Source organism: Labeo rohita, chromosome 6 (assembly GCF_022985175.1).
Source record: "Labeo rohita strain BAU-BD-2019 chromosome 6, IGBB_LRoh.1.0, whole genome shotgun sequence".
In the NCBI taxonomy this organism is placed as follows: domain Eukaryota; kingdom Metazoa; phylum Chordata; class Actinopteri; order Cypriniformes; family Cyprinidae; genus Labeo; species Labeo rohita.
The window spans coordinates 14,624,902-14,652,817 of NC_066874.1; the positions used below are offsets into that span (position 1 = coordinate 14,624,902).

Consider the following 27,916-nt stretch of genomic DNA (forward strand, 5'->3'; position numbering starts at 1 on the left):
AGGAAGTGAAAGGGGAAAGGTAAGAGCTGGAAGAAAGTGAGGTAGGAGTTGTGAGGAAATGTGGAAAAAAATTATGAAAAGTGAAAGGGGAGCTGTGAGGAAAGGGAGGGTTATAAGGAAGTGAAGGAAGAAGTAGGAGGAAGTAAGGGAAAAGCTGTGATGAAAAGTTCATGAGTCACACTGAATCTACAAATCCTTTTTATCCACTGCATCCATCTGTCTGCCCACAGAGGACAGTGTGAGTATCCTCCTGCCTGTGGATTTGGATGTTTGTAAGGAAATCCACTGAGGATGACATATCTCCTCTACTTGCCTTATATCTCTCTTCCTCTATATTCTCCCTGTAGTAAGAAAACTGCTGAAACATTTTCACAACAAATGAATCAGAGACACGTCAAGTATTTCACTTGCGTTACTTTGAGAAGTGTCTGTATGAGTCATTTATAAATATGCACAATCCTTTACAAGAGTTGATAAAAGTTATTCCTTATTGGTCAACAATTCAGAGCTGTGTGTACAGGATATGAATACCAAAGGGGCTTTGAGGCTTTGAAAAGTATAAAACAGCTTTTAAAACTTCATCCTTTGCTAGTGCTATGGGTCACCATGGGCTTTCTCCATCCCTCTTTTTCTGTCTCTCACAATAAGAACAAAGACTGACTAGACATCAGGCAGCTGTCAGACATACGAGTCCAGTTCCATCTTTCATCCAAATGCTTGTTGTTCCAGTGAAATCACAAAATGTAATGCAATCAAGCCACCGTTACTAATACACAGTGGCCCCAAGGTGTACACTTAAATTACACATACAAATGCATGAACTGCAAAACAAACAAATCAAACCGAGTGCAATTTATTTTTAAGAAATATAGCACATGTATTTCACAAGAATATTAAATATGTCAGGTTTCAAAAGCAGAAATGTAAATAATTAATAAGTAATAAATGTTTTATTAGTATTTATTTTTTGCCCATATTTAATTGCAAATGTAATTCCAGAATATTAGTTAGTTAATACTCCAGAACTACAAGTTACAAAGCAAAGGGTTCAGACTAACTAGTACAGAGCAAAGGACGCAACCCTACCCAGCCAGTTAAAGATATTGCGAAAATGGATCAGAAAAGCCTAGCATAATTTGCTTATAGATAACATTCAAAATTTTGGTAATACTTCAGATTAGGGAACACTAATAACCATTAACTACTTGTTTATTAGCATGCATGTTATTAGCATATTGCCTGTTTATTAAGCACATAATGCCTTATTCTGTATGGCCACAGCTACCACAACAACTGCTTTACTATCAATAAGCATTCATTGGGGGAAAACTCTCTTTTTCAGTGTCTTATGTGTCCAAATTTTTACTTATGGGAACCCTGTACACCTTCTGATAGATTTATTTTTATTACTTAAATAAAGTTGTCAGTCGAGCAGGATTTAAAAGCAACCTCCCGGAAGAAATATTCCTCAGAGTCATGTCTGCTTCTGATCAGATAGCAAGACTGAAATCCTAGAATGGCCTTTGTTGTTTGTCCACTTCCATCAACAGTCCAGCAAGGGCAGTTAATTGGTGTCCTTCAGGGCTTTTCTCTGTGATCAGAGGCATTTAAGGACTGTACAGAGATTTCAGCTCAACTCTGTACTTGTGCTCTTTCTTTACCAGAAACCCCTCCAAGAACCTTTTATTCTTGCATCAGTTGGGCGGCACCAACAGTCATGTGAAAAGAAAAGGTGGGAGGTCAGCGGGAATGGAGGAACAGACAGAGAGGCATGTAAAGGGGGATGAAATGCTAGTCTTGCAGGAAAGGGGCTGACTCACAGCTATTCTTTCAGACACACATAGCAGCTGCTAATTCAGGCTATTCAGCCGGGGCTTACGGTATCACAGCAAACACTGGCACTCACAGGAGAGGAAAAACCCTGACAGGCATTTCACTCCAACGACCCTCTATCTCTATATTTGTTTATCCATATGTCACTTTATCTCGCTCTCTATTTTTCTGTTTCTGCATTTCAATTAGACATTCACATGCCTCTCTCTCCGAGTCATCTCACGCTCTGCACTCACTCTAAGGGCTCCTCAGAGGCTCTGATCTGCTGGGTTTTTAGTGATTTGCTATTCATTGAGAGAGGTCACGCACCTCTTTTCATCCAGAAGCACAGCTGCTGGAGAATGTTATAGGACTTTTATTACATTACCTGGCTTGCATGTCTTAAGTCAAAGAGCAGAGTAGAGCAGAATCTTCTTTCCTTTACTCACTCTGAATGAGTAATAAAACTTCTTAAAATTCCAATAATAATCTTTTACTCTGTTCCTATTTTAATGGCCAGCATAAAACATTTTAATTGTATTTGTACAGCACTTCCCAGTGTCACAGTGTTTCACTGAACTGACTTGCTCAGCTGCATGGTTTTGGAGACCATACTGTTATTTTGAAAATTAATATTTGTTAATGTACCAAATTAGAAGTTTCTCTGTAGCAGTGCTACCTAAATCGGTTTTTAAGCAGCAGGGGAGTTGTACTGCAACTTCTGGAAATTCAGGACAATAGCAAAAGAAATTATGCTTTAGTGGCAAAAGTGATTTTGAAGCCTGCTTTGTAAGTCAGATTTACTTAGCACTTTTCACAAAACACATCTGGGCACTTAGGGCTGGGCAATGTGGAGATATATAACAATGGTATTAATAACCCTCGAAATTTGGATCTTTAGGTCGTATCTAGCAAAACAGTATTTTTTAAAAAACACAGAGTACATCCAGAGCTAGAGAAGACAAGCATTTGAGGTTAAAAAGTATATAAATTGTAATTAAAAAAGAAAAATAACTGATCATTTTGCTAGATAAGACCCTTCTTCCTTGGCTGGGATCTTTTAGAGCCCTTTGAAGCTGCATTTAAACAGCATTTTGGAAGTTTAAACTCGTCTGCACCATAGAAGTCCACTATATGAAGAGAAATCCTGAAATGTTTTCAATTTCTTATGACTGAAGAAAGAAAGACATAAACATCTTGCATGACAAGGGGGTGAGTAAATTATCTGTAAATAGTGAATTCTTCCTTTAAGAGACATAAATATTAGTTGGCTTTATTCTAAGCAAGAGTAGGCAGCAGACAGTAAGTATTAATGAAAATATGATAATTTGCCTTAAGTGAATAATTTGCCTTAAGTGAAGTTTGATAGCAATTTAATATTTTTTTCAAATTTAATCAGCAGCCATTTAGATGACAAAATGTTGAGAAATACTGGGTTTGGCTTTAATTTCAATTAGCAACGTCTCAGTATAGAGACATGACACATTTAAGAAAGAATGACTATATTGTGATGTCTATACTTACTGTGATTGAAAATGACATTGAGTTATGGGCTGCATACACATACAAACATACACAAAACAAACAATGCAACCACTTAAAAAAAGATTAGCGACTTGTAATAAGTCTGAAATACTGTCCTTAATAACTGTACTTGTAGAATACTGTTTTCATATTCAAGCAAACCATTATAATTAAATTCAGCTAAATTCAACTGAATCAGAATCACATTGAGAGCTTAGCTTGAGAACCTGAATCTAATTCACTTGGTGTCCCAGTAGATAAAAATTTTGATAATGTGGGGGCAATTGTAATTGTTAAGGATTCTACAATTAAACTTGATTCTAAATAACTTTTACAGGGTATTAAAAGTTTCTCACAGCTCTGTAAAATATCAGTTTACATACCAAATGCATCTAAGGAAGACTGTACAGCAGGCTTGGTCAGCTAGAGACTTGCTGGCCAAATTTAGCCTCTAAATAATTTTACGGCCCTTAGATTGACTTAGATGGCATAGCTGCAGTGTTTTCAGTGAGCTCAAAAAGCACTCAGCGGTCATCAATTAGTGGAATAAAACCCATATTCAGAGCTTTTCTGGCCATTATTCAGCTGCAGTAGTTTCTCAAACATGAACCAGCACAGTTTAGGTGCATCTATTTGATGTCTTTCCAATCTGATATGTTCATGCTACGGTCAAACCTGTAGACATGTGATAAGATGAAATGTTAATGCTATTTACAGACTCAAGGGCATTAGCTGTACATTTCCTGTATATGACCCCCTCTGGCACGTATTGCAAAAATAATCAGAAAAAGTGAGGAATGCCATATTGTTAATGCAATATGTAATATTTAACTGTACAATATTATTTAAAGTAGTTGATTATTCTTACGCAGGGTCTAATAGGAATATTTTATTAATAGTACTGCTACATACTTGATATAATTACAAATAGTGTGGTTAAAATCAGGATGTATAATGTAATTTGACCCTGAGTGGACGAGGTTTAAAGTAAAGGTAAAGCTTTGGTAAAGCAACATGGAGTTTGTGGTCTGGCCTGATGGCCTAATAGCCTAAAGTAAAGAAGAAGAGCAGGAAAAAATAGTATAGCTCCAGAAGGACACAAGCATCAGTAACAATCGTCTTTTATCCTGTCCTTGACATCTACAACAATGAGCAAAGGCTTGAAACTCATCATTGTCAATGGTTAGGTCAGGACTGCAAAATGACCCTTTTGGTATGAGGGCTGGAACACAGAAATGTAGATCATTTTCAACCCTAAAGATAGACATTCTGACCAAATATACACTACAAAAGTTTTGGGTTGGTAAGATTTTTAAAAACTTTTTGAAATAAGCCTCTTATGTTTACCAAGGCTGCATTTATTGTGAAATCTAATTACTGTTTTCTGTTTAAATATATTTTAAAATGTAATTTATTCCTGTGATGGCACAGCCAAATTTTCAGAAAAGATTATTCCAGTCTTCAGTGACACACATTTCTTTAGAAATCATTGTAATATGCTGATCTTGTGCTTAAAGGAGAAGTCCACTTCAAGAACAAAAATTTACAGATAATGTACTCACCCCCTTGTCATCCAAGATGTTCATGTCTTTCTTTCTTCAGTCGTAAAGAAATTATGTTTTTTGAGGAAAACATTTCAAAACATTTCTCCATATAATGGACTGAAATGGTGCCCCAAGTTTGAACTTCCAAAATGCAGTTTAAATGTGGCTTCAAACAATCTCAAACGCAGTTGTAAACGATCCCAGCCGAGGAAGAAGGGTCTTATCTAGTGAAACGATCATTTTTTCCGTTTAAAAAAATACAATTTAAATACTTTTTAATCTCAAATGCTCGTCTTGTCCTGCTCTGCATGAACTCTGTGTATTCTGGTTCAAGACAGTTAGGGTATGTCGAAAAACTCCAATTGTATTTTCCCCCTTAACTTCAAAAATCATTTCAAAATCATACTACATCGCTGCAGAAGTTCTGACCCAGTCTTTGCAAAGTGAACACGCAAAGAAGATCAAACGCCCTTAACAAAAAAGGTAAAACAGCGATATAGGACGATTTTGATGTTGAGGGAGAACATGAGATGGGAGTTTTTTGACATACCCTAACTGTCATGAACTGGAAAAAAAAAGAGCTCAGGCAGAGCAAGACAAGACGAGCATTTGACATTAAAAAGTATATAAATTGTATTATTTTTATGAAAATAACTGAGCTCTCTAGATAAGACCCCTCTTCCTCAGCTGGGATCATTTACAACCACATTTGGGATTGTTTGAAGCCGCATTTAAACTGCAGTTTGGGAAGTTCAAACTCGGGGCACCATAGCAGTACACTATATGAAGAAAAATGCTGAAATGTTTTCCTCAAAAAATATAATTTATTTACCACTGAAGAAAGAAAGACAAACATCTTGGATGACAAGGGGGTGAGTAAATTATCTGTAAATGTTTGTTCTGGAAGTGAACTTCCCCTTTAAGTAACATTTCTAATGAATTAATAGAAACCCTTTTGATGAACAGAAAGTTCAAAGAACATTTCCTGTCCATTTCCTGTCTTTACTGCCACTTTTGATCAATTTAATGTATGTTTGCTGAATTAAAAATCTTTCTGGCCCCTAACTTTTAAATGTAGTATATATAAACACATACATATACAAATAGTTGAACTTATTTAATTTGTTTCTTTGTTAATCTATACATATATAGAAAGAGGGAGAGAGAGATTAGTAGATAAACAAATGACTGGATGGACGGATGGGCAGATAGATAAACAGATACACAAACAGAAATATAGGCAGATTTAGAAAATCTCACCCTTAAAAGAAAGTAGCAGAAAAGTTCTGCTGCATGGTGACTATACTGTACCAGTCAAACAGCTTTTAAAGAACAGTGAGCCTAATCTTGTACAAGGAAAGGAACAGTGCAGACTGTTTTGTGGAAAAATAAAATGTGTGGGATCAGAGCAGATAACATTTCCTCTTTACTCCTGAAGAATAGTTTTACAGCTCTGCAGATGAATGCATTACAAAAAGACTGTGTAACAGATATACTGTCACCATAATATTTTCAATGCTTGGGTGTTTATAGGCAACCACGAATACCATACAATATATAGATGATACTGCCAAACCCATGTTTAATAATGGAAAAAGGGCAGCTGGGTGCTGATCAGTCAGTCATTCAGATGATAAATAGAGCATACAGCTGAGATGACTGGAAAAATGCGCCAGAATCCCAAAAAGCACCTGGGTGTGAACACGCATACATGCACACACAGAGAGGATTCAAACCCCTGCTATGCGAGTAATCTCTAGACCTCTCTGCGATACAGCATGCCAGCCCACCATCCTATACACCCCCACAGCGAATGTAATCCAGCTGAGATTAGATGCGATTCACAACACACACAATCACGCACACATACATCCAAAATACACACCCACTCACAGCATGAGCTATACTGTGCTTTACAGAGCCAATCTTTAGCTTCAGGAAGGAATAACTGAGGTGACAGTTTCATCTCCTCTCACAGGGGCCTCACACTAACATAAAACAAGAGCTCACTGGCTCATCCTAAAGGCAGAGTTCACAAATTAAAATTCTGACATTGTTTTTCACCTTCATGTTAATCATGAAAACTTGCTAAAGGGTTTTTTGATTTAGTTTGATATAGTTCAGCAGTTGAGCTTGAGCTACTGTACGTCATCTGATGAATGAATCTTACAAAATATTTGAATCAAAAGACAAAAACTATGCCTAAAGCAACTGTGTCAAAATTCACTTTATTCCTAACATAGACAGTTGAGGTCAAAAGTTTACACACAACAGAAATTGCAGTATCTGTAAAATGTTAATTATTTTACGAAAATAAGAAAGATCATACAAAATGCTTTTTATTTTTTATTTAACACTGACCTGAAATAAATATTTCACACAAAAGACATTTACTTATAGTCCACAGAAAATTATAGTTGAATTCATAAAAATGACCCCGTTCAAAAGTTTGCATATGCTTGATTCTTACTACTGTGTTGTTACCTGAATTATCCACAGCTGTTATTTTTAGTGATAGTTTTTCATGAGTCCCTTATTTGTCCTAAACAGTTTAACTGCCCGCTGTTCTTCAGAAAAATCCTTCAGGTCCCACAAATTATTTGGTTTTTCAGAATTTTTGCGTATTTGAACCCTTTCCAGTAATGGCTGTATGATTTTGAGATCCATCTTTTCATACTGAGGACAACTGAGGGACTCATATGCAACTATTACAAAAGGTTCAAAGGCTCGCTGATGCTTTATAAGGAAGCACAATGCATTAAGAGCCGGGGGGTGAAAACTTTTGGAATTTGAAGATCAGGGTAAATTTAACTTATTTTGTCTCTGGGAAACATGTAAGTGTCTAGAATCTGTAGATTCTAAAGGGCAGTGCTAAATGAAAAAAAAAAAAAAGATATTTAGGCAAAATACGATAATTGTACACATCTCCATTCTGTTCCAAAGTTTACACCCCTGACTCAATGCAAATTCAATCAAATGTCCAAGCTGCTCTTTTTGATATGTTATATATTTTATATATTATGTATTTGGTGTCAGTAAGATGTTTTATTTATTCAAATCAGCAAGGATGCATTAAAAATTGTGACAGTAAAGACTTTTAAATTGTTAGAAAAATTCTATTTCAGATAAATTATGTTCTTTTTATGAACGCTGAACTTTCTATTCATCAGAGAATCAGCAGCAAAACTGCTTTTAACTTTGATAATAATATGAAATGTTTCTTGAGCAGGATACATTTTTGAAGGATAAAGTGACACTTAAAAGTAGAGTAATGGCTGCCCTGAAAATTCATATTTTCCAACACAGCAATAAATTACATTTCAAAAATTATTTGAACCCCCCTAACTGTCCCTGTCCCGTATACGGGACGCCTACGTTTACTTCACCGTATTACAAATAAATCCTAATCTAATCATGACAAACCATATATATTATTATAAAGGTCTAAAACTCCTAAATAGATATTTTTACCACTGATTTGTGTTACAAATTATGTAGGAAAAGTAATAGATTCATTTATGACAAGAGTTCTGACCTTTGTCACAAAAAGACTTTCTTTGTTGCCTTTTTCCCTATCACGCTTTAGATATCATAATCAGCTGAAAACTTAAAATCTCAAAACGCATCCTTTGAAAACCATTTTAAAATCAGACATTGCATTACTATTAAAAATATACATTAAGATCATATTATAAAATGTTTTCGTTCATAAACATTGAATAGTGCATTGTCACGTCAATGATCAAAAATGGGAGTAACAGTTAAAGGGTTGAAATAGAAAAAAGTTATTTTAAATTGTAATCATATTTCAAAACGTCACTGTTCTTTTTTAATTAAATTAATGCAGCCTTGGTGAGCATAAGAGGCCCTAAACATTTGAACAGTTCTTAAAGGGATAGTTCACCCAAAAATGAAAATTCCGTGAAAATTACTCGCCCTTGTGCCGTTCCATACCCGTAAGACCTTCGATCATCTTCGTAACACAAATTAATGTTTTTTTTTTTATGAAATCTGAGAGCTTTCTGACCCTGCATAGACAGCAAAGCAACTACCCCATTCAAGACAACAAAACAAAACAAAAAAACGACTTCACCCATTCACCCGTTTCTTTACTAGTTTTGTCCATCTAAGTGAGATGGATGTTCTATGTTAGAACTCCAGCTCGTACGTCAGCAGCACCACACGCAAGAGTCGCGGTACTCTCATAAATGCGCGTTGAAGACTGACACAAAATTGTTGTTGAATAAAGTCGTTATTTTTGTTTTCTTTGCGCAGAACAATTATAGCTTTATAACATTAGTGTTTGTGATACTATTAGTGATACTATGTTTCTGGGCCTTGAATGTGGTAGTTGAATTTTTGTTTATGCAGGGTCAGAAAGCTCTCGGATTTCATCTAAAATATCTAAATTTGTGTTCTGAAGATGAACAAAAGTCTTACGAGTTTGGAACAACATGAGGGAGAGTAATTAATGACAGAATTTTCATTTTTGGGTCAACTATCCCTTTAACATTTAAAGGGTTCTTCAACAGAATCAAATTGAGCCCAAAGAAAACTTTTCATATCTGACACTGATTTTAAAATCTTTACTTGAGAACTGATTGAAAAACAGCAATAGGATACTGATGCACACACACAAACATAAAACCAGCCCACACCTCCACCAACCACACACACCTCCATCAGCAACACATACTCTACTGCTTGCGCCTCACGTCAAAGAATAGACAAAAGTTTAGATGCCTCTGAATATTTTAGTTGTTCTCTGCACTATTTAGGGAGTTTATCTGAAATATTCATCGGTTTAATCAAATTTTCCTAAAAAAAGTGTTAAATATTTCAAGCAGCAGTGAAATCCATTACAGGCCCTTTAATAGTATCTAGGGAACATGTATATGTGTCAGGTGGGTACCTGCTAGCTGAGGGTTTAAATGGACACCAATGGCATATAATCACAGGAGAGAGACATTATGAACAGTTCAAATCACAGACATACACTTTATTACAAATTTATACAGTTTTATTCACTATGCGTTTTCAGCGTATAAATATATTATGGATCTTTTCCATAATTCTTGCACTGCTAAAAGTATAAAACACTAAAATAAAATGTCATCTCAATTTTGCTGCCATTTAGATAAATGCACATTTTAAATAAAAAAAAATTATCTTTGTCACAAAGAATGTATCTAGCATCTAGTGAACACAACAGAATATGATGGAAAAAACAAGGAAAAAAGCAAAACATCTCACAAGGGGGTCATTAAAAGTCTATTATGTTTAAAAGTGCTTAAAATACACCTATTCAGCTCTAAAGGGTTCATAAAGAGGGTAGGATGCCATTATGCAGTGTATGGTGCAGTTTTTAAAGCACCCCTGAGGTTTCAGGAGCGAGTGATGGTGAGCCGGATGTGCATTCTGCCCTCTCAGCCGATCAATTCCCAGGCTAATGTTCCTCTCTCTTTTGTGGCATATGCCTCCCTCTCTCTATGACTTCCACCTCTCGCTCTCTCACTCACTCTCTCCGTTTTTCTTAGGCTGAACTTGTTAAATATTCATAATGTCTCAATCTCAGAGCTGTGTTTATAGAGGCTTGTCCAAAAGTGATCCAGTGTGACAGAGTTCACTGTTTCTAAAGAGCTCTCTTCATTGTGTGTTTGACCTACAGGGCCCCCACTGAAATAACTAGGTAGCCATTACTCTACTATTGTTTTACAACAGACGTTCTTGGGACAATGTCTGAATTCATAGCAGAACAGGAATAGTTTTCAACTCTTTGGGGACAAGACCAACATACACACTAAAGCCCCACTGCCAGTGATTTTATCAGAGGTCACGTGGTTGTTGCATTGTTGGTAGCTTTGTGAGTAGGCATTTAAAGGGGTCATTGGATGCAAACTTCACTTTTACATGTTGTTTGAACATTAATGTGTATTGGCAGTGTATGTACAAATCTACCCTATAATGATAAAAATCCATACAGTGGTTTTTAATTAATCTGTAAAAATAATATCCCCTTTTTCAAATCTAGCCATTCTCTCAGAGGCCGCTCCCACGATAGTTGATTGACATGAGCGTCTTACCTCAGACCAGCTGTAACAGTCGATCTCCACTGTTTTGATGCTGGAGCAGGGATGTAATTTAGACAAGAATATCTCAGATTGTGTGATTGAGATGTTGTGTTGCTGGATGTAACAATGAACATAGTGGTTGTCATTTACTCCCAACATCTGAGCCGCTGAAGATGCAGTGGTTTACGTTTGTTTGTGAAGGGAATGCGCCTCCCGATCTACATAAATGAGTCTATGTTCGCGCAAATCATTTGTCATCCAGCTTCACCTACAGCAGAAGTGAGTATAAGGTTTTTTTTTATGAATCTCTGCAATCACCTTTCCTAATAACTTGCTAGTTAGCAAGTTTTGCGGCTTAACACGCAAAATGCGGCTTAAGTAAACAATCTTTCAGAGCAACAGAGAGAAGAGAGGGGCGCGGGGCGAGCAGAGCTCATTTGCATTTAAAGGAACAATCCCTCAGAATGGGATGATTTTTGCAGAGCTCATTTTGACAGGTAAAAAGGGTGTTGTTTTACACAACAATTGAGTATTTTTAAGCAAAGTATATTATAGACTTTTCATTAAGACCTTAAAAAAAAAGAATCATATCACCTTGTGGAAAATGGGCATCCGATGACCCCTTTAATGCACTGGAGATTTGCTAAACTATATTGACAAGTTAGTGGGTTGTGTAACGGATTGATCTACCATTCAGCATTAAAGAAATAATGTTGCATTAGATCTTAATCAAACCCAGCTGGGATATGACCAACCTTCAATGTTAAAACAATTTTAAGTCTAAATGTTGCAAAAAGTTAACAAAATACTTCAACATTGAAATTGTGTACTAAGATCTGTATGAAAGATATTTGAAAAATGTTGATGCATTTGCAAAATCGAAACAGAATTCAACAGTGATTCAACCTTGATCTATGATGCTGATTCACCCACAAAAATGTTGAAATGAAAAAGAATAAGTTAGAAGGTGTTCACACAGAATACATTCTTGCATTCCAAAACTGCTAGACGAAGCCCCAAGACACATTTTAAAAATGTTTAACTATTTTTAACATGACACTGCTAAATGCTAAAACTGAGAGATGATTACAGACTAATGATTTATGATTTGACTAATAAAGAAATAATAGATACTAAATAATAGCTATAAGCTTTATTGTACAAAACAACTGTTGTTGAACAAAAAAGGAAAAAACAATGGAAATATTGCTTGAAACAGATGATTTAAAGTACAACAGCAGCTTCTTGAAATTTATTACTGAATGTAGTGTAGCAGCGGTGTTTTAAAGGGGAAAATGTACTGCCGTAAATTCTCAGAGATGGTTGAAGCATGAAGTACTGAATCATTCCTTTATAGTATGGCAAAATTATTCTTCAGAATTCATCTGTTGTGTTTCACAAAATAAGTCATATAGGGGTTAAGAACAGCCTGATGGTTAACTTTTCCTTTTATCATTCATGTTGTCAAAATGCCATTTAAATCTGAATTATTTCCAGTCACTGCGTAAAAGAGATTTGGCATAAACATTCACAGAGATGATGCATTCAAGGCCATCAGGACACTCTAACTAAACAACAAAAACAACAACATACTGTAAAGCTCATCCAGTGGGTGGCTATCTACCTTCCTTGTTTCTTAGAATCTTCTTATTTGTTTGTTCTTTCCTCTAAGACTTCAGCGCCACTAAGAATCTAAAGGAAAGTCACGACAGCTGGGATCAGATTAGGACAGCAGTCTCGCCAGAGTCTCTTCACTTTAAGCGAACAGTCTTGGCTTTACATTCAGAGTCTTGCAGATTAGACATGCCACCACGGGGAGAAGCCATCTGATCGACATGGAAAGTGACCAAACATAGTTTTTTCATGAAACACTTGGGGTCAGCCTAAACTGAATCCAATGACACCATTATACACCAGTATTTGGCTCTAGCAAAAGTGGCAGATCCTTCAAAAAATGCTGAATCATTCAATGATGTGCCTTTATCTGGAAACACACCACTAATAACAAAAGTAATAATTAGCTAAATCAAATTCATCATGGATAAAATATATATTTTTTATGAACATCACATTAAAATGATAATTTATGGTTGTCAATGTTTAGACCTTCCACACAAGAAAACATGCTTTTATGTAGCACACGTTCCTCAAGCAGGATGCACTTCACATATAGTGTATATGGTGAGGGAAGGTGAAATAAGTGGTGGATACTGTTTGCACCAAGTATAAATAGACACTGTCAAAATAGTTATATAAGGAATATTATATAAGAAAAAAAACAAGTAAAGTTATACAGAACATATCTGCTATATACAGTAGAAACTAAATATGTGTTAGTTATATTAAATTAAATAATAAACCAATCTAAACATGGGCTTGTTTCATTTACAGTTCATACACTAATATGTAAGCCCCACCCACATCTAATTCTGCTCACATAGAGTATAATTTAAAAACAGCTAATTTTGTTTAATCAGTTAACCACTGCTACAGATACAGATACACACAGTGGCTGTTTCTACATGATGGTATCAAGATGCATTTTTATTTTTAGCATTTTATTCTGACTTTACGTAAAGATGTAGTAACAATTAAAACCACATGTATGCAAACACTGCATACTCTCTGTGGCCTTACAGCCTTGTTAAAATGAAATTTTGTAGATAAACAGATCTTTCATCTTTAATATGTTTCATCATATTCAGTGCTACCTTATAGTGTGAAGTTTCTCTGTATAACAAACAAGCATTGTACAGATGGCTAATGAGAGGTCTGTAATCTGGGTCTCTATAAAAGGAATTTATATTTAAACTGGTTTTGAGGCACACTTGGCATTGCTCAGAGATTTTGCTGTGTGCTCTGAGGAAAGAATGCATCTTTAGAGACATGTTTGCTGAGTGTGATGAAAGGATGCAAAGGCAAAGATGTGCAGAAAACCATTATATGGAAATGGTTTAAGCGTGTTTTATGCAAATAAATATCCTCTGTCATTTGCTCATTTAGAATACTCTAAATTAATTAACATTTAAGGTTAAAAATTTTTTTAGGTAAGTATTCACATAGGGTCACACTATATTTTAAGGTCCAATTATTGCTATTAACAATAACAAACCATTAACTATGACTTTTGCTTCAGTAAACTACTAATTTGCTGCTCATTAGTAGTTAGTAAGGTAGTTGTTAAATTTAGGGTTTGGGCAGGATTAGGGATGTAGAATATGGTGATGCTTTTTAAGTACTAACAAATAGCCAATATTATGAATAAGCATGCTAATAAGCAACTAGTTAAAGGAGAAGTCCACTTCCTGAACAAAAATTTACAAATAACTTACTCACCTCCTTGTCATCCAAGATGTTCATGTCTTTCTTTCTTCAGTTGATAAGATTATGTTTCTTGAGGAAAACATTCCCAAATTTTTCTCAGAGTGGACTTTAATGGTGCCCCCAAGTTTGAACTTCCAAAATGGAGTTTAAATGCAGCTTCAAATGGCTCTAAATGATTCCAGTCGAGGAGGAAGGGTCTTATCTAGTGAAATGATCTGTCATTTTTTAAACAAATTGACAATTTATTTACTTTTTAACCTCAAGCGCTCGTCTTGTCTTGTCTCTGTGATGCCCATGTGTAGTCTTTGTAATCCTGGTCAAGACAGTTAGGGTATGTCGAAATAGTATATGATCGCCCTATATCACTGTTTTAGAGTCGGGAAAGAAAATGAGATGGGACTTTTTCGACATACCCTAACTGTATTGTAACCGTATTGAACCGGGGAAAAAAAAAAAAACCAAACAAACAGATTTTCACACAGACTTAGACAAGACGAGCGTTTGAGGTTAAAAAGTATATCTATTGTCAATTTGATTAGAAAAAGACAGATTGTTTTGCTAGATAAGTCCCTTCTTCCTTGCCTGGGATCGTTTAGAGCCATTCGAAGCCGCATTTAAACTGCATTTTGGAAGTTCGAACTTGGGGGCACCATTGAAGTCCACTATATGCAGAAAAAAATTAGGAATGTTTTCCTCAAGAAACATAATTTCTTATCAACTGAAGAAAGTAAGACATGAACATCTTGGATGACAAGGGGGTGATTAAATTATCTGTAATTTTTTGCTCTGGAAGTAGACTTCTCCTTTAATAGTGAGAATTGTTCCCTATACTAAAGTGTTACTGGAATTTTTTGTGAGAAGCTTTCCTGTAGGTCTAATAACAAAATAACCCACACAATCATTATTGAATGAAAGACCAGTAAGTTAATCCTTGTGAACAGAACATCCTTGGAACCATACAAGCACCACTTTTATCAAAGCAAAGAGATTTCACAGTGACTATTGAACGAATCTGGATTCAGCGTCTAAGTGTAAAGTGAAATGCAGCTTTGTTTGTCAGTTGCAAAACTCACCACTTCAGAAATGATTTACCCCCAGAAAGTCTGTAAGAGCTCAGTGGAGAAGAATGCAAATTTGACCTCTTTAATTGTTCCATACTTTGAAAGTCAGATAAATGGATGATGGTAAATTACAGATGGACAGCTGGGCTTTGAGGCAGTGGAGGCATATATACAAGAAATATTTCCTTCAGAAAAGGTTCCATTTTGTTGGTTAAATATTAAAGTGGGAGCACTATCGTGATTCTGGTTGGTAAAGTGACTATGCATCTATATACATTTATCAATTATCATGCAAACTTACATACATTCATGTAGGCCCAGTATAGCAGGCTAATCGCTTGTTAAGTGATAATGTAATGCATCCAACGAATGCTGTTTCCGGGTCCAAGCCACTTGAGAATGCTATCTCAACAGCCGTTTATGAGCACTGTTTATTCATATTAAACATTTAAACTAAACGTTTTCAAGCTTGTATATACTACAGTCTCCGTGCTCACAGCATCCCAAACACAAATCATTTTTATATTTATTTATTTACATGTATATTTTTATTGTCTGGCTATCTGGGATTTCGGTATGGAGTTAAAGGGGAGGATTATAATTTTTTTTGGTACACAGACTGAATGAGTTATAATCTCTGAGTAAACTCTCAAACTTTTGAGGTTAACCACTGAAGTGAACACTTTCATGGCAAATCATTTTGACATTCTTTTACAAACAGCCCAGGATAAACATTTGACCAGCCTCTCTTTACTCTCTTTTGCTCTCTCTCTCTCTAAAAATATTTTAAATCCAATCCACATCATTATTCACATGTCACAGCTGATTGGTTTCTTTTCACATCAGCAGCCAATGAGCTTGCTGCTTAACATTCAAATACTCAACTATTGCTTGCTGTAGCAGTTGCAGCACACTTTAGAAACCCTCCATCTTCCCCAGCTCCACCTTTATCCACTTGCTAAGTGGTGACGTAATGCGTGCAACGAACGTACCAACGAATGCTGCTTCCAGGTCCAAGCCCCAACTCATTTCACTTGAGAATACTATCTCAGCAGGCTTTTAAAGCACTGTTTATTCATATTAAACATTTAAGCTAAATGTTTTCAAATGTACGGTGTACACTACAGTCTCCGTGCTCACAGTGTCTCAAACACAAATAATTTTTCTATTCTATTCTATTCTATTTTCATTGTCTGGCTATCTGGGATTTCGGTATAGAGTTAAAGGGTAGGATTATAATTTTTTGGTAGTATTATATCACATTGTGAGTGTATAATTAGCACCGTTTTTTGTTTTCTCATGTCATCTGAGCATTTGGACCCGGAATTCACGGAAGAGGTGACGCGTGATGTCAGACTTAACAAGCGAATAGATCTGCTATGGGGTGATTTAATGTATGTTATATGTGGGGGTTATTTCATATGATATACAATTGAAAGTACAATCATATAATACTACATTTTCATTTAAATATAAGGAACATGCAGTTAAGCGTCAGAAAACGTTTAGTATTCAATATTCTTTTGAAGTATACAATTTCCATAATAAGTACTCTTTTTAAAAGTATGCTGTATTGTACTTTTTTTTTGACAAGGGTCTTCCGGTCTTGGTCTTGACTTGGACCCACCCTACTCTGACTTAAATGAGCTGGTCTTAACTACAACATTGGCAAATAAGTCTCTGGCCTACTGTGTCAACAGACTGGACTGTTCTTAACAGCTTCAGATCTGTTTCAGAAATGTAACTTGTGGACTGAGACATGTTTTTTAAATGGGTCTAAGATTATCAAGGCCTTCCCACAATTTCTCATCCCCTGACAGTTATACAGCTTATTTGACACCAAGGTGAATAATTAGGCAGTGTTGTGAAACACAGGACATATTTTTACCTTACTGAATAAATTTGTGCCTGCTGAAGGTGTGTCTTGATTCACATTAATACAACGATAATAAAGAGCTAGATCTTGAAATACTCAATGGGCTTACTCTTTATATTACTGTGATTTGTCTGCATATTTTTGACCGATTTCAAAGGCTTCATAAAACATACAGAGGTACTTCATTACCCTCTTCTGTTTAAAATAATTTTTTAGCATTTCCTTGTTTTTCCTGTTATGTTTCGACCTGTCCTCAGTTTTTTGCTTCGGTTACGACTTGCAATTTTGTAAGCTTCAAAAAACATTAGGGCATACATAAAATAATAACATGACAAACTGATATTAAACAAATTACTCTATATTTTGTTTTAGACTTTAAAGGAAAATTCCAATTCCAAATTCCAATGTGTTCTAAAACAAAATGTTTACTTTTATATTTACAGATTTATTTATCTAATATTCAGATTTTATTTCAGCTTTACTGTCAAACTAATGAAAATAATTTTAATAGGTTTAGTTTTAGTTTCAAGAAAAAACACTGGACGGTATTAGTCAAACAACTGAACCGTTATGACACATAGCTCCAACTGACAAAAAGTGGTCACTGGTAATTGTTTGGTCAATTACATAATTACCCATCAAACAATTAAACGGCCAACCCAGAATCTATTTATGGTTAAGTACCGGTTTAACACAGACTGGAACTAATTGGAACTGACTGAGGCACAATAAAGCATTAAATATGTTAGATTCAGAAAATAATCCGAATTACAGTTGCGATGATAAACCACCCATGAGAAACTTTACTTAGGTCTATAGCATTCTTTCAATATCTGCTTCTGCTCAGATGAAAGGTTTGCACTAGTTTAACATTTCTGCACCACTGTAACCAACCACAAGCATGTTCATTGTGTGCATGAACAATCATTAATTAGAGTCATGTAAATTAGCTTATAGGCCAATCAGTAATAACAAACTGGTGCTAAATTTGCTTCACGTTGCGCCTCTCACTTGCAATACAGCCATGAGCACACCAAAACTATAAAAATCCTCTTTATAATCAACAATCGCAGACATGGTTTAAAGCTGTTTTGCTTTAAACAAGAGTGTTCATAAGAGAACTCAAATGTCAAATTATAAGCAATAACAGGGTCTGAAAGTGTCTGGCTGTTAATAACTGTGTCTCTGTTTGGATGAGACCAGTGTGATGCGAGGGGCCAGAGATACGGACCCATTCTGTGATAAGTCTAAAAATGGCTCTTGATGGAGCTGCCACATTACCATGCAGGCTTGGCGTCTTCATTCGCTGCCACTACAGCAGACAAAGGCTGAAGTGTGTTCAATGCCAAAACACAGACTTCAGCTGACCTGCTGCTGTCTGACACCCTGTACAATCCACTGCGTTCTAACAGTCTCCAAACTCCGAAAAGGTGATTATGTGATTATAAACCTGCACCTTCTTTTAAACACCCCAGTGAATTTTTAATTAACATTCCATGCTCTTAAATTCTTCATTGATTTCTAAAGAGAATAAACACTTACAATAAGGTCTCAGTGAGATATACTAAATGTTACAACACATTCACAACACCCCCACACCAATCCACCCACTCATCTTTCCCTCCTACACCCTCGCTCTAGCACAAAAGTTAACAAATGAAACTGGAAAACTAGTCAGCCAATGTATCATACACAGGGGGGAGTCATGTCTTAGGCTGCAACTTCCTTCTCATTAGCTTAATGGAGTTTGAGGCCACAGACTTGGTAGAAACAGCATGTAAAGCGATACACAAGAGACGACTGGTAGTTTGGATGTAACTGCATGAATAGTTCTTCTTCCATTGATAAAACACTACATGTATGTGGGGTGCATCTTATGCAACAAACTGTGTGCAGTAACATGAAGGGGAAACCAAATCAGTCTAAAAATATCTGTAAATGCATCCTATAAACTCACAAATATATAACTGGTTTCATTCAAGTCAAAAATATTTTTATATTAAAATCAAATCGAAATAGCTGTTTAAGGTTGCAGGTTGTGACATTTTCAATGTTATTTAGCTGTTAATGTTTTTATAGACAGCTACTGTGGAAGTCTCAGGACCACAGAAAATGTTCATTCAGTTATTGCATTCAGTCCAGTGGGTTTCAAACAATAAGACAAACTTGCAGTGTTTATCCTCAGGTAAGCTAAATTTAATGTTGAATGTAGTCCTACTACTTAGTCCTATAGTCCTGTAATAGCTGTATTTGTAATGTTTGAATTGGGGGAAGCACCCCCTGTAGTCAGGACAATAGACTAGCTGCATTCGACTAGCTTATGTAGATATTTTTCATATTGCTGTGTCTAAATATTGCATACTTGTTGAGTAGGCACTTACATTTGGTTTTGTACCTACTCTTTGAATGTTAAAAAAGAATGTTTGATGTAGGAGGAATATGGGTAGAATGAATGAAATTTTTGTGTATTTTATCCACCATGTCACTGTCATGTGACCTGACAGTGACAGTTGTGTCATTTTACTGCCATTCACAACTCCTCTCCAATGGCTACATGGAATAGAGAAGTGTCCATCAAATGTGCACTCCAGAATCTCGGTTAAAGTAGTAGGTCATATCATCCAGATACTTTTCACCTACTCTCTACATACTACTAATTTGCCATACTGTTTTTCACATAATGTATGGAAGTAGGCATATTCAGACACAGCGTATGTCTTTAAAGTTTTGTAATTAATTGAACTGAGGGTATTACCTTGCTGGATGGCTTGGCTTTGTTGCTGTGGTTGTTGTTGATGGAGAGGCTGGCATCTTCATGCACACAGTCCAGAAGCCACAACAGGAACTCCAAAGCGTCATGTTGAGCATTCCCCTTGAACTGAGAGCCATACTTGGACACAACACTCTAGGGAAAGAGCGGGAGATTGTGTCAGATAAATACTGACATGGATGAATCGCATGCTAACTTTGGTCATACAAATATTTTTTCTCTTCACATGACCTGATACTGTGGTCAAATCACAGCTGTTCTGACATACGGCCATAACACACTCTTTTAACACTACTCCAACAAAAAGATTCAAGGAAGAGAGCTAAAAAGCAAATTCACACCAAGAACAATAGCTATATTGATACAGTTAAAGTCAAATGTTACATACACTTGGCAGAATCTGCAAAATGCTAATTATTTTACCAAAATAAGAGGGATCATACAAAATGCATTTTTTTTTATTTAGTAGTGACCTAAATAAGATATTTCACATAAAAGATGTTTACATATAGTCCACAGGAGAAAATAATAGCTGAATTTATAAAAATGACCCCGTTCAAAAGTTTACATGAACTTGAGTTTTAATACTGTGTTGTTATCTGAATGATAGTTGTTCATAAACTGCCTGCTGTTCTTTAGAAAAATCCTTCAGATGGGTCCCACAAATTCTTTGGTTTTTCAGCATTTTTGTGTATTTGAACCATTTCCAAAAATGACTGTATGATTTTGAGATCCATCTTTTCACACTGAGGACAACTGAGGGACTCAACGATGCATTATGATCCAAGGGTGTAAACTTATGAACTGAACAAATTTTTCTTATTTTGCTCCAATATCATATTTTTGTCATTTAGTACTGCATTTAGTACATAAGCTACAGAAAACACTTACATGTTTACCAAAAGACGAAATTAGTTAAATTTACCCTGATCTTCAAATTCCAAAAGTTTTCACCCCCTGGCTCTTAATGGATTGTTATTTCCTTCTGGAGCATCAGTGAGCGTTTGAACCATCTGTAATAGTTGCATATGAGTCCCTCAGTTTTCCTCAGTATGAAAAGATGTATCTCAAAATCATACAGTCATTGATGAAAAAGGTTCAAATACACAAAAATGCTGAAAAACCAAAGAATTTGTGGGACCTGAAGGATTTTTCTGAAGAACGGTGGGAAGTTTAACTGCTCAGGACAAACAAGGGACTCATGAACAACTATCAATTAAAAAACACACACACACAGCTGTGGATCATTAACAACACAGTATTAAAAATCAAATGTATGTAAACTTTCGAACAGGGTCATTTTTATAAATTGAGATATTATTTTCTCTTGTGGACTATATGTATTTTGTGTGAAATATCTTATTCAGGTCATTACTAATTATTTTGTATGATCCACAGCAAAAGGGAGCACAGAGTGTAGCACATAAATACGATTGAATGAAGTCATTACACTGCTTGTGTGAAAAAGATACAATTGGTAACAGTAATTTTGGTCATAATCTGTGTGTTTTGGAACAACATATTAAAGTTAAAATCAATTGTTTTGGTTCACTGTCATAAAAAACATCTTCTTAAAAAACACTCACATGTTCAGTGGGTGGCAAATAGGCCTTTTGTCACTGTTTAAACCCATTTGACCACAGGAGCGTCTACACTACAAAAGCAGTCCCAACTGAATGTGTTTTCAGCTACCTCTGGAAGAGGTCAAAACTGGACAAGCTGAAAACCTTTTATACTGTTTACACCTGTATTTATCATCATTCACTTGTGACTGTAAACACATCTTAATACCAGGTGTAAACTGAGCCTTATAGTCATATTTTTTGTTGTGAACAATCCTTGACTGTTGTACAAAAAATATATATCATCAATATTCTTAAAACATACAAGGTGAGTTGCAGTTTGGTTACATATGCTGTTAGTGTACTAAACCATGACATTTTAAGCTGCAAAGTTGTCTAAGAAAAACACTTTTTCACCCGAAGAGAAGTTTTTCACTTTCTTCTATGCAAACTTATAAAAGCCTTATAAAGTTAGGTTTATACTTGATTTGTAGTCAGTGAATTCAGGCCTAAAAAACGTATATTTACCAAATGTCCTGTGTGACTTTTGAACAAAGACGGACATCAAGAACAGGTTAAATGTATGAAAAGGAATTTGAGCACATTAGCACAATGTCATAATCAGATCATAATAATCTCCTTATCTGCTTATCATATTTGGATTGATCTGGGATAGAAGCAGATTTTGAGAATCACAAAGCTTCCAGAAATATATGGGTTATACTCAGTATTATAAATTCTGCACTGCTACTCTAATAGCACCTCATTTTGTGGATTTCATCTCTTAAGAAAAACAAAAAACCTTAAATACTTTATTTTCCATTCCTCAAAGGAAATATGTTTAATAATAGAAAATAAGAAAATAGTTTGTCATTTCATAAGGTTCAGTATTACACCAACCAGTACAAAAAGTTTATTTACAGCATAAACAACATTTATAGTGCTCGTTCAACTGTATCAAAGGAATGGTGCACCCAAAATGAAAATTCACACTTCGTTTATTCGCCCTCATGTCAAGCTTTAAAGATGGTTGCTCTTTTTGTAATGCAATTATAATGAATAGAAACTGATGTGAAATCAGCATAAAAGTGGTTTATGCTACTTGTACACTATATTCTATGTCTTCTAAAGCCATACAAAACCTTGTGTCAGAAACCGACCGTAACTGAGAAGTACAGTAGTGTTGTCCAGTTTGTGAACAAGTCGTTCTTGCAATATGAATCATTTCAGTGAAATTAGAACTGGCCTATGATTCATTTACAAATCTGTCTGCTCAGGTTCTCAAGTTCCACTCAATGACTTAAAGAGATTAACATTAAAAAATCTTGACATTTTGTCATTATTTACTCACCCTTTTGTTGTTCCAAAAACGTTTGTTCCGCAGTATTCTACAATATTTTGTTAGCCAAACCAAAATTATATGGTAAATTATATGGTAATCATAAACACTGAGACATTTCTTAAAATATCGCCTGAAGAAATTCAGTCATACAAGTTTGGGATGACATTAGGGTGAGTAAATGATGACAGAATTTTCCTTTTTGGGTGTACTGTTCCATTAAGGGCTTTCTCACTGTTCCATACTGCATGTTATTTCAGTCTCAACAACTTACCTGCTGCAGAGGCACCCTTTATCAATTCAAATTATGTCTGCAAGAGTAAAACAAGTCCAAAGTTCCAGATATGTCCTCGTACAGCAGCTTTATGACATTTACACACATGAACACTTGTTTAACCAGGACTGCAGGCTGTAAACTGACTGTAACTTCTACTGCACTGAAATGTGAACAACAACAGGAACTTCAGGCTGTCTTTTATTTTACACGTATATACAGCCACTCTAGGTTAACAGGTGTATGAGACATACCCTGGGGATAAGAATAATAAGTTCAACTGAGTTCAGCTGAAACCCGTCTCTTAACAGATTTAAATCTGACTGACTAGGTTTGAGTTTCTTCCTCACAATCGCAAGCAAGTGACGGATCAACAATCAGCCCTTTCATACTGCAACAGAATGTTTGGACTTCACATACGTCGCGAAACAGAGACTCTGAAACCTTGTAAATTGTAAAATATTTCATTTTTGTTTTTTCAACCTTCTCTTAGTACATCAAGGTCCAATGGTCAAATGGCAGCCAATATAATTTGTGTGAGAATTAGTTTGGACAAAATTACTGGTCTCCATTCACTTCCCTCCGAGGACAAACCTCTCCCTTCTCTTACACAAGAATGACAAACAAGTCTAGCAGGTTAACATGACCTGTCTTGGTTCCATTGCCAATTCACTAAGCAACGTGATGAATGACGGCATTACATAACCTCAGCTTCAGCACTGTAGCAGAGTTTCTCTCCTATTCTTAAGCTTACCAGACAGGAATGTGCCTGTACTACATTCTTCTTTTCATTTTACAATCAACTAGTTTTCCATTTAGACCAGAGATGTCAAAGACATTGCCAGTGGGCTGAATACAGGCTGAATCCAATCTGAATTGTGAGATGATTTGAGGGTAAAAGTAAAAACATGGTGACAAGAAAACAAAAACATGTGTCCATATTGTTAGTATGGAATATTTAACCTATTAACAGAAGGACTGATTAACATTTTGTCTTAAAGTCTACCTCTAAAACAAAGATTTACATATAATGTACTCACCCCCTTGTCATCCAAGATGTTCATGTCTTTCTTTCTTCAGTCGTAAAGAAATTATGTTTTTTGAGGAAAACATTTTAGCATTTTCTTCATATAGTGGACTGATATAGTGCCCTGATTTTGAACTTCCAAAATGCAGTTTAAATGCGGCTTCAAACGATCCCAAATGCGGTTTTAAACTATCCCAGCCGAGAAAGAAGGGTCTTATCTAGCGAAACGATTGGTTATTTTCATTAAAAAAATAAAATTGAAATACTTTTTATTCTCAAATGCTTGTCTTGCCTTGCTGAACTCCGTGTATTCTGGCTAAAGAAAAACTCATATTTTCGTATTTCTCGTATTTTCTCCCTTAACCTCAAAAATCATTTCAAAGTCATCCTACATCACTACAGAAGTACCGACCCAGTCGGTACCGACCCAAAACAGCAGTATAGGATGATTTTGAAATTGAGGGAGAACATGAGATGGGAGTTTTTCGACATACCCTAACTGTCATGAACTGGAACAAAAACAGTCCAGGCAGAGTAAGACAAGACGAGCATTTGACATTAAAAAGTATATAAATTGTATTATTTTTAGAAAAATATCCGATCGTTTCGCTAGATAAGACCCTTCTTTCTCGGCTGGGATCGTTTACAAACGCATTTGGGACTGTTTGAAGCCGCATTTAAACTGCATTTTGGAAGTTCAAAATCGGGGCACCATATCAGTCCATTATGACTGAAGAAAGAAAGACATGAACATTTTGGATGACAAGGGGGTGAGTACATTATATGTGAATCTTTGTTTTGGAAGTGGAGTTCTCCTTTAATCTGTCAAGTGTTGGAAACATTCTTTAACTATACACATCATACAACTGTCCCAGAGCCAGCCATTTAATTTTTCCACTTCATAATATATCGCAAACAGCAGTAGTGGACAGATTATATACAAACTTGGCTCTGTTAAGTAAAATCTGTACAATTTTGAGGTGATTAATACTATGAAGGTATTTTTAAGTGCTGTCAAACGATTAATCACATGATCCAAAATAAAAGTTTTTGTTTCCATAATATATGTTTATGTACTGAGGTGTTGCCAAGTCCATGGTTTTCACTTTAACACTGTTGCCGTGGACTGAAGCGACCCTAATAACGTAATATTTAGCCCCTGAAATGCAAATTTTTTACCAAATGAACCTTGCAAAAAAACTTTTATTTTAAACCCCTGGAACAGGCTAGTTTTGAGTAGCAATTGGGTGGGTTTTGTTGTGAAAACCTGGCAACCCTGGTGTACTGTGTATGTTTACTACATATATATAAATACACACACATGCATGTATATATTTAAGAAAAATTTTGTTTATATATGAAATACATTTTTACATAATAACAATTACATGAATATAAATATATACGTGTAAACACGTAAATATTTTCAATATATATCTGTGTTTGTGTTTATATATACATAATAAATGCACGACAGTAGACACACATATATTATGTAAACAAAAATGTTTATTTTGGATGTGATTAATCATGATGAATCAATTGACAACACTATTTTTTTTTTAATTTGTCATGTAGGGCCTGTATGTAATCTAAAAGCCTAAAAGAACAAAATTAGTCAAGTTTCAGTTTGTTTTACCACAGTATTGGTTCATAAAACAGTAAAATTCTAAGCAGTATAAAACTCATTCTGTGCAATATTCTCTGCATCAATGTCTCAATGTTTTCATATGAATTTGTACAGAAATATAACATTTTTAGAAAAAAAAATAAGCATGTAGTCCAGTTTAAACCATCAGTGAGACAAAAGCAGATCGTACAAAAACGTATGAATGAGATGCACAAATTCATACTAATTAGCCGTCCATTCGCCAGAATGTAGAATAGTTACAAATTGCCATTACAGTGTGTTGAGACTGACACCCCTGATTTAGAGGCAGACAGGAAGGAAGGAAAATCAGAAAGCAGAAAAAACACAGACAGACAATAAAAGTCATCAAGTCTGTCTTGTTTCTCCATATGGAGGACAGTCATTAGTTTCTGCTGATCTCCAGACGCTGTATTATTCACTTTCCCCTGAACATCAGCGATGCCTTTGCTCTTCACCCTCATCATTTATCTCCTCACCTCAGAGACTAAATAACCACTGTGGCCTCTACGACACAGTTTAATGTCTTTACTGTACTGAATACCAAACCCTGTAAACAAGACAAGCATACATCTGAATTTGATGAAATACTACTATAAAACTATTATAGTAGAATGCAATCTGTTCCTATGGAAGTGCCATGTATTATCACAGAGGAACTAAAATTATATTGGTTACGATATACATTAGAATCGAAAAAGGTGTTGTTGAGAAGTTAAGAGGAATGCATGAAAATGGGACCGACATCAGAAACATGCATCTTAGGATGATGTCTGAGCAGAGCACAAGCTGTGCTCAAGGTGGTCTGTGTATCAGTATTGCACCTTGCTGGGTAACCGAGATGACGCAGAAACACACAAACAGTCCACACACACACACACACATTTGTACAGTTATCTTTGGGGTGACTTGCTATAGACTATTATACTAATACAACAATTTTTTTTATCCACAGAACCTAAACCTACCTCTCCCTGTCCCCACAACGTCAAAAATGTTTAACTATCCTTGTAGGAACATTTTGGTCTCCACAATGGAGGATAAACACACACAGACTTTTCAATCTGTAATTACAAATACACTAAAGAACTCATCCACTTTATATCCATTGTACATCCACTTTAAGTTTATAATAAACTTAAAATCTTAAATTAATTTAAATTCATTTTAAAATCCTGGCCATAAGATAAATTTGAGAGGGTGTTGCAGAAATGACTTGAATTTTTGTGCACAAAAACATAATAAACGTAATAATAAGCATATATGAGAAATAGTCCTGTCAAAACGATTAATCACGATTAATTGCATTCAAAATAAAAGTCTGTGTTTATGTAATATTACATATTTTTCCTAAATGTATACATGCCTGTCGGTGTATTTATATATGCAATAAATATACACAGTACACATATTTTATGTAAACGCAAACCTTTATGTAGGATGCGATTAATTGTGATTAATCTATTTGAAAGCACTAAATGTTATACAACAATTGCTTCAGAATAACTTACACAATGTAATTCTGAGAAAGGAAGGATTTTAAAAAGAGTACACTTTGATACTCTTGATACTGTAAGCTAATGAGGTCTATGGACAGCACAGAAATTGTCCACAGTATAAAGGCGAATATGGTAGATCTGAATGAATGGGAACACCAGGGGCAAAGTCTGTAAAGAATGTGGACTAATGTGCAGCTCTCTCTTTTTTCCTCTCTCTCTGTCTCTCTCACTCTCTCTCTGTCTCTGGACAAGCATTGAGTTACAAGCTTGTAGATACTGTGCCTTCAAGGCATATGCACACAACTAAATAGCTGTGAGCAAGCTATGATTGTTGTTAGTCGATGACAGAATTCATTTCCTGTTTATCTGCCTGTTTTTAAATGCATTTAATGTTTAAAGGAGTGTTATTGTCAGTTAGTATGCAACATGAAAGTCTGTTGTATTCTTGCAAAACTGAAAAACAAACAAACAAATGACTGTTCTTCTAACAAAACTCCTTTTGGCAATTAAAAACATCCTGCATTCCTGCAAAACAAGTTGGTAGAATTGTTGACAGGTGATTCACCTGTCGCCTCCTACTCTAAG

The 27,916-nt window shown here is 35.5% G+C and overlaps 1 protein-coding gene across 2 annotated transcripts in view; it reads right to left on the reverse strand.

The window, feature by feature from the left end:
- usp43a (ubiquitin specific peptidase 43a) overlaps nucleotides 1–27,916 on the reverse strand; it is a 95,679-nt gene that overhangs the window by 66,361 nt on the left and 1,402 nt on the right. For both annotated transcript variants that reach the window (XM_051112728.1, XM_051112727.1), the window contains exon 2: nucleotides 19,968–20,117. In XM_051112728.1, the coding sequence (XP_050968685.1) occupies nucleotides 19,968–20,117 (150 nt within the window). The remainder of the gene's footprint in view (nucleotides 1–19,967; nucleotides 20,118–27,916) is intronic.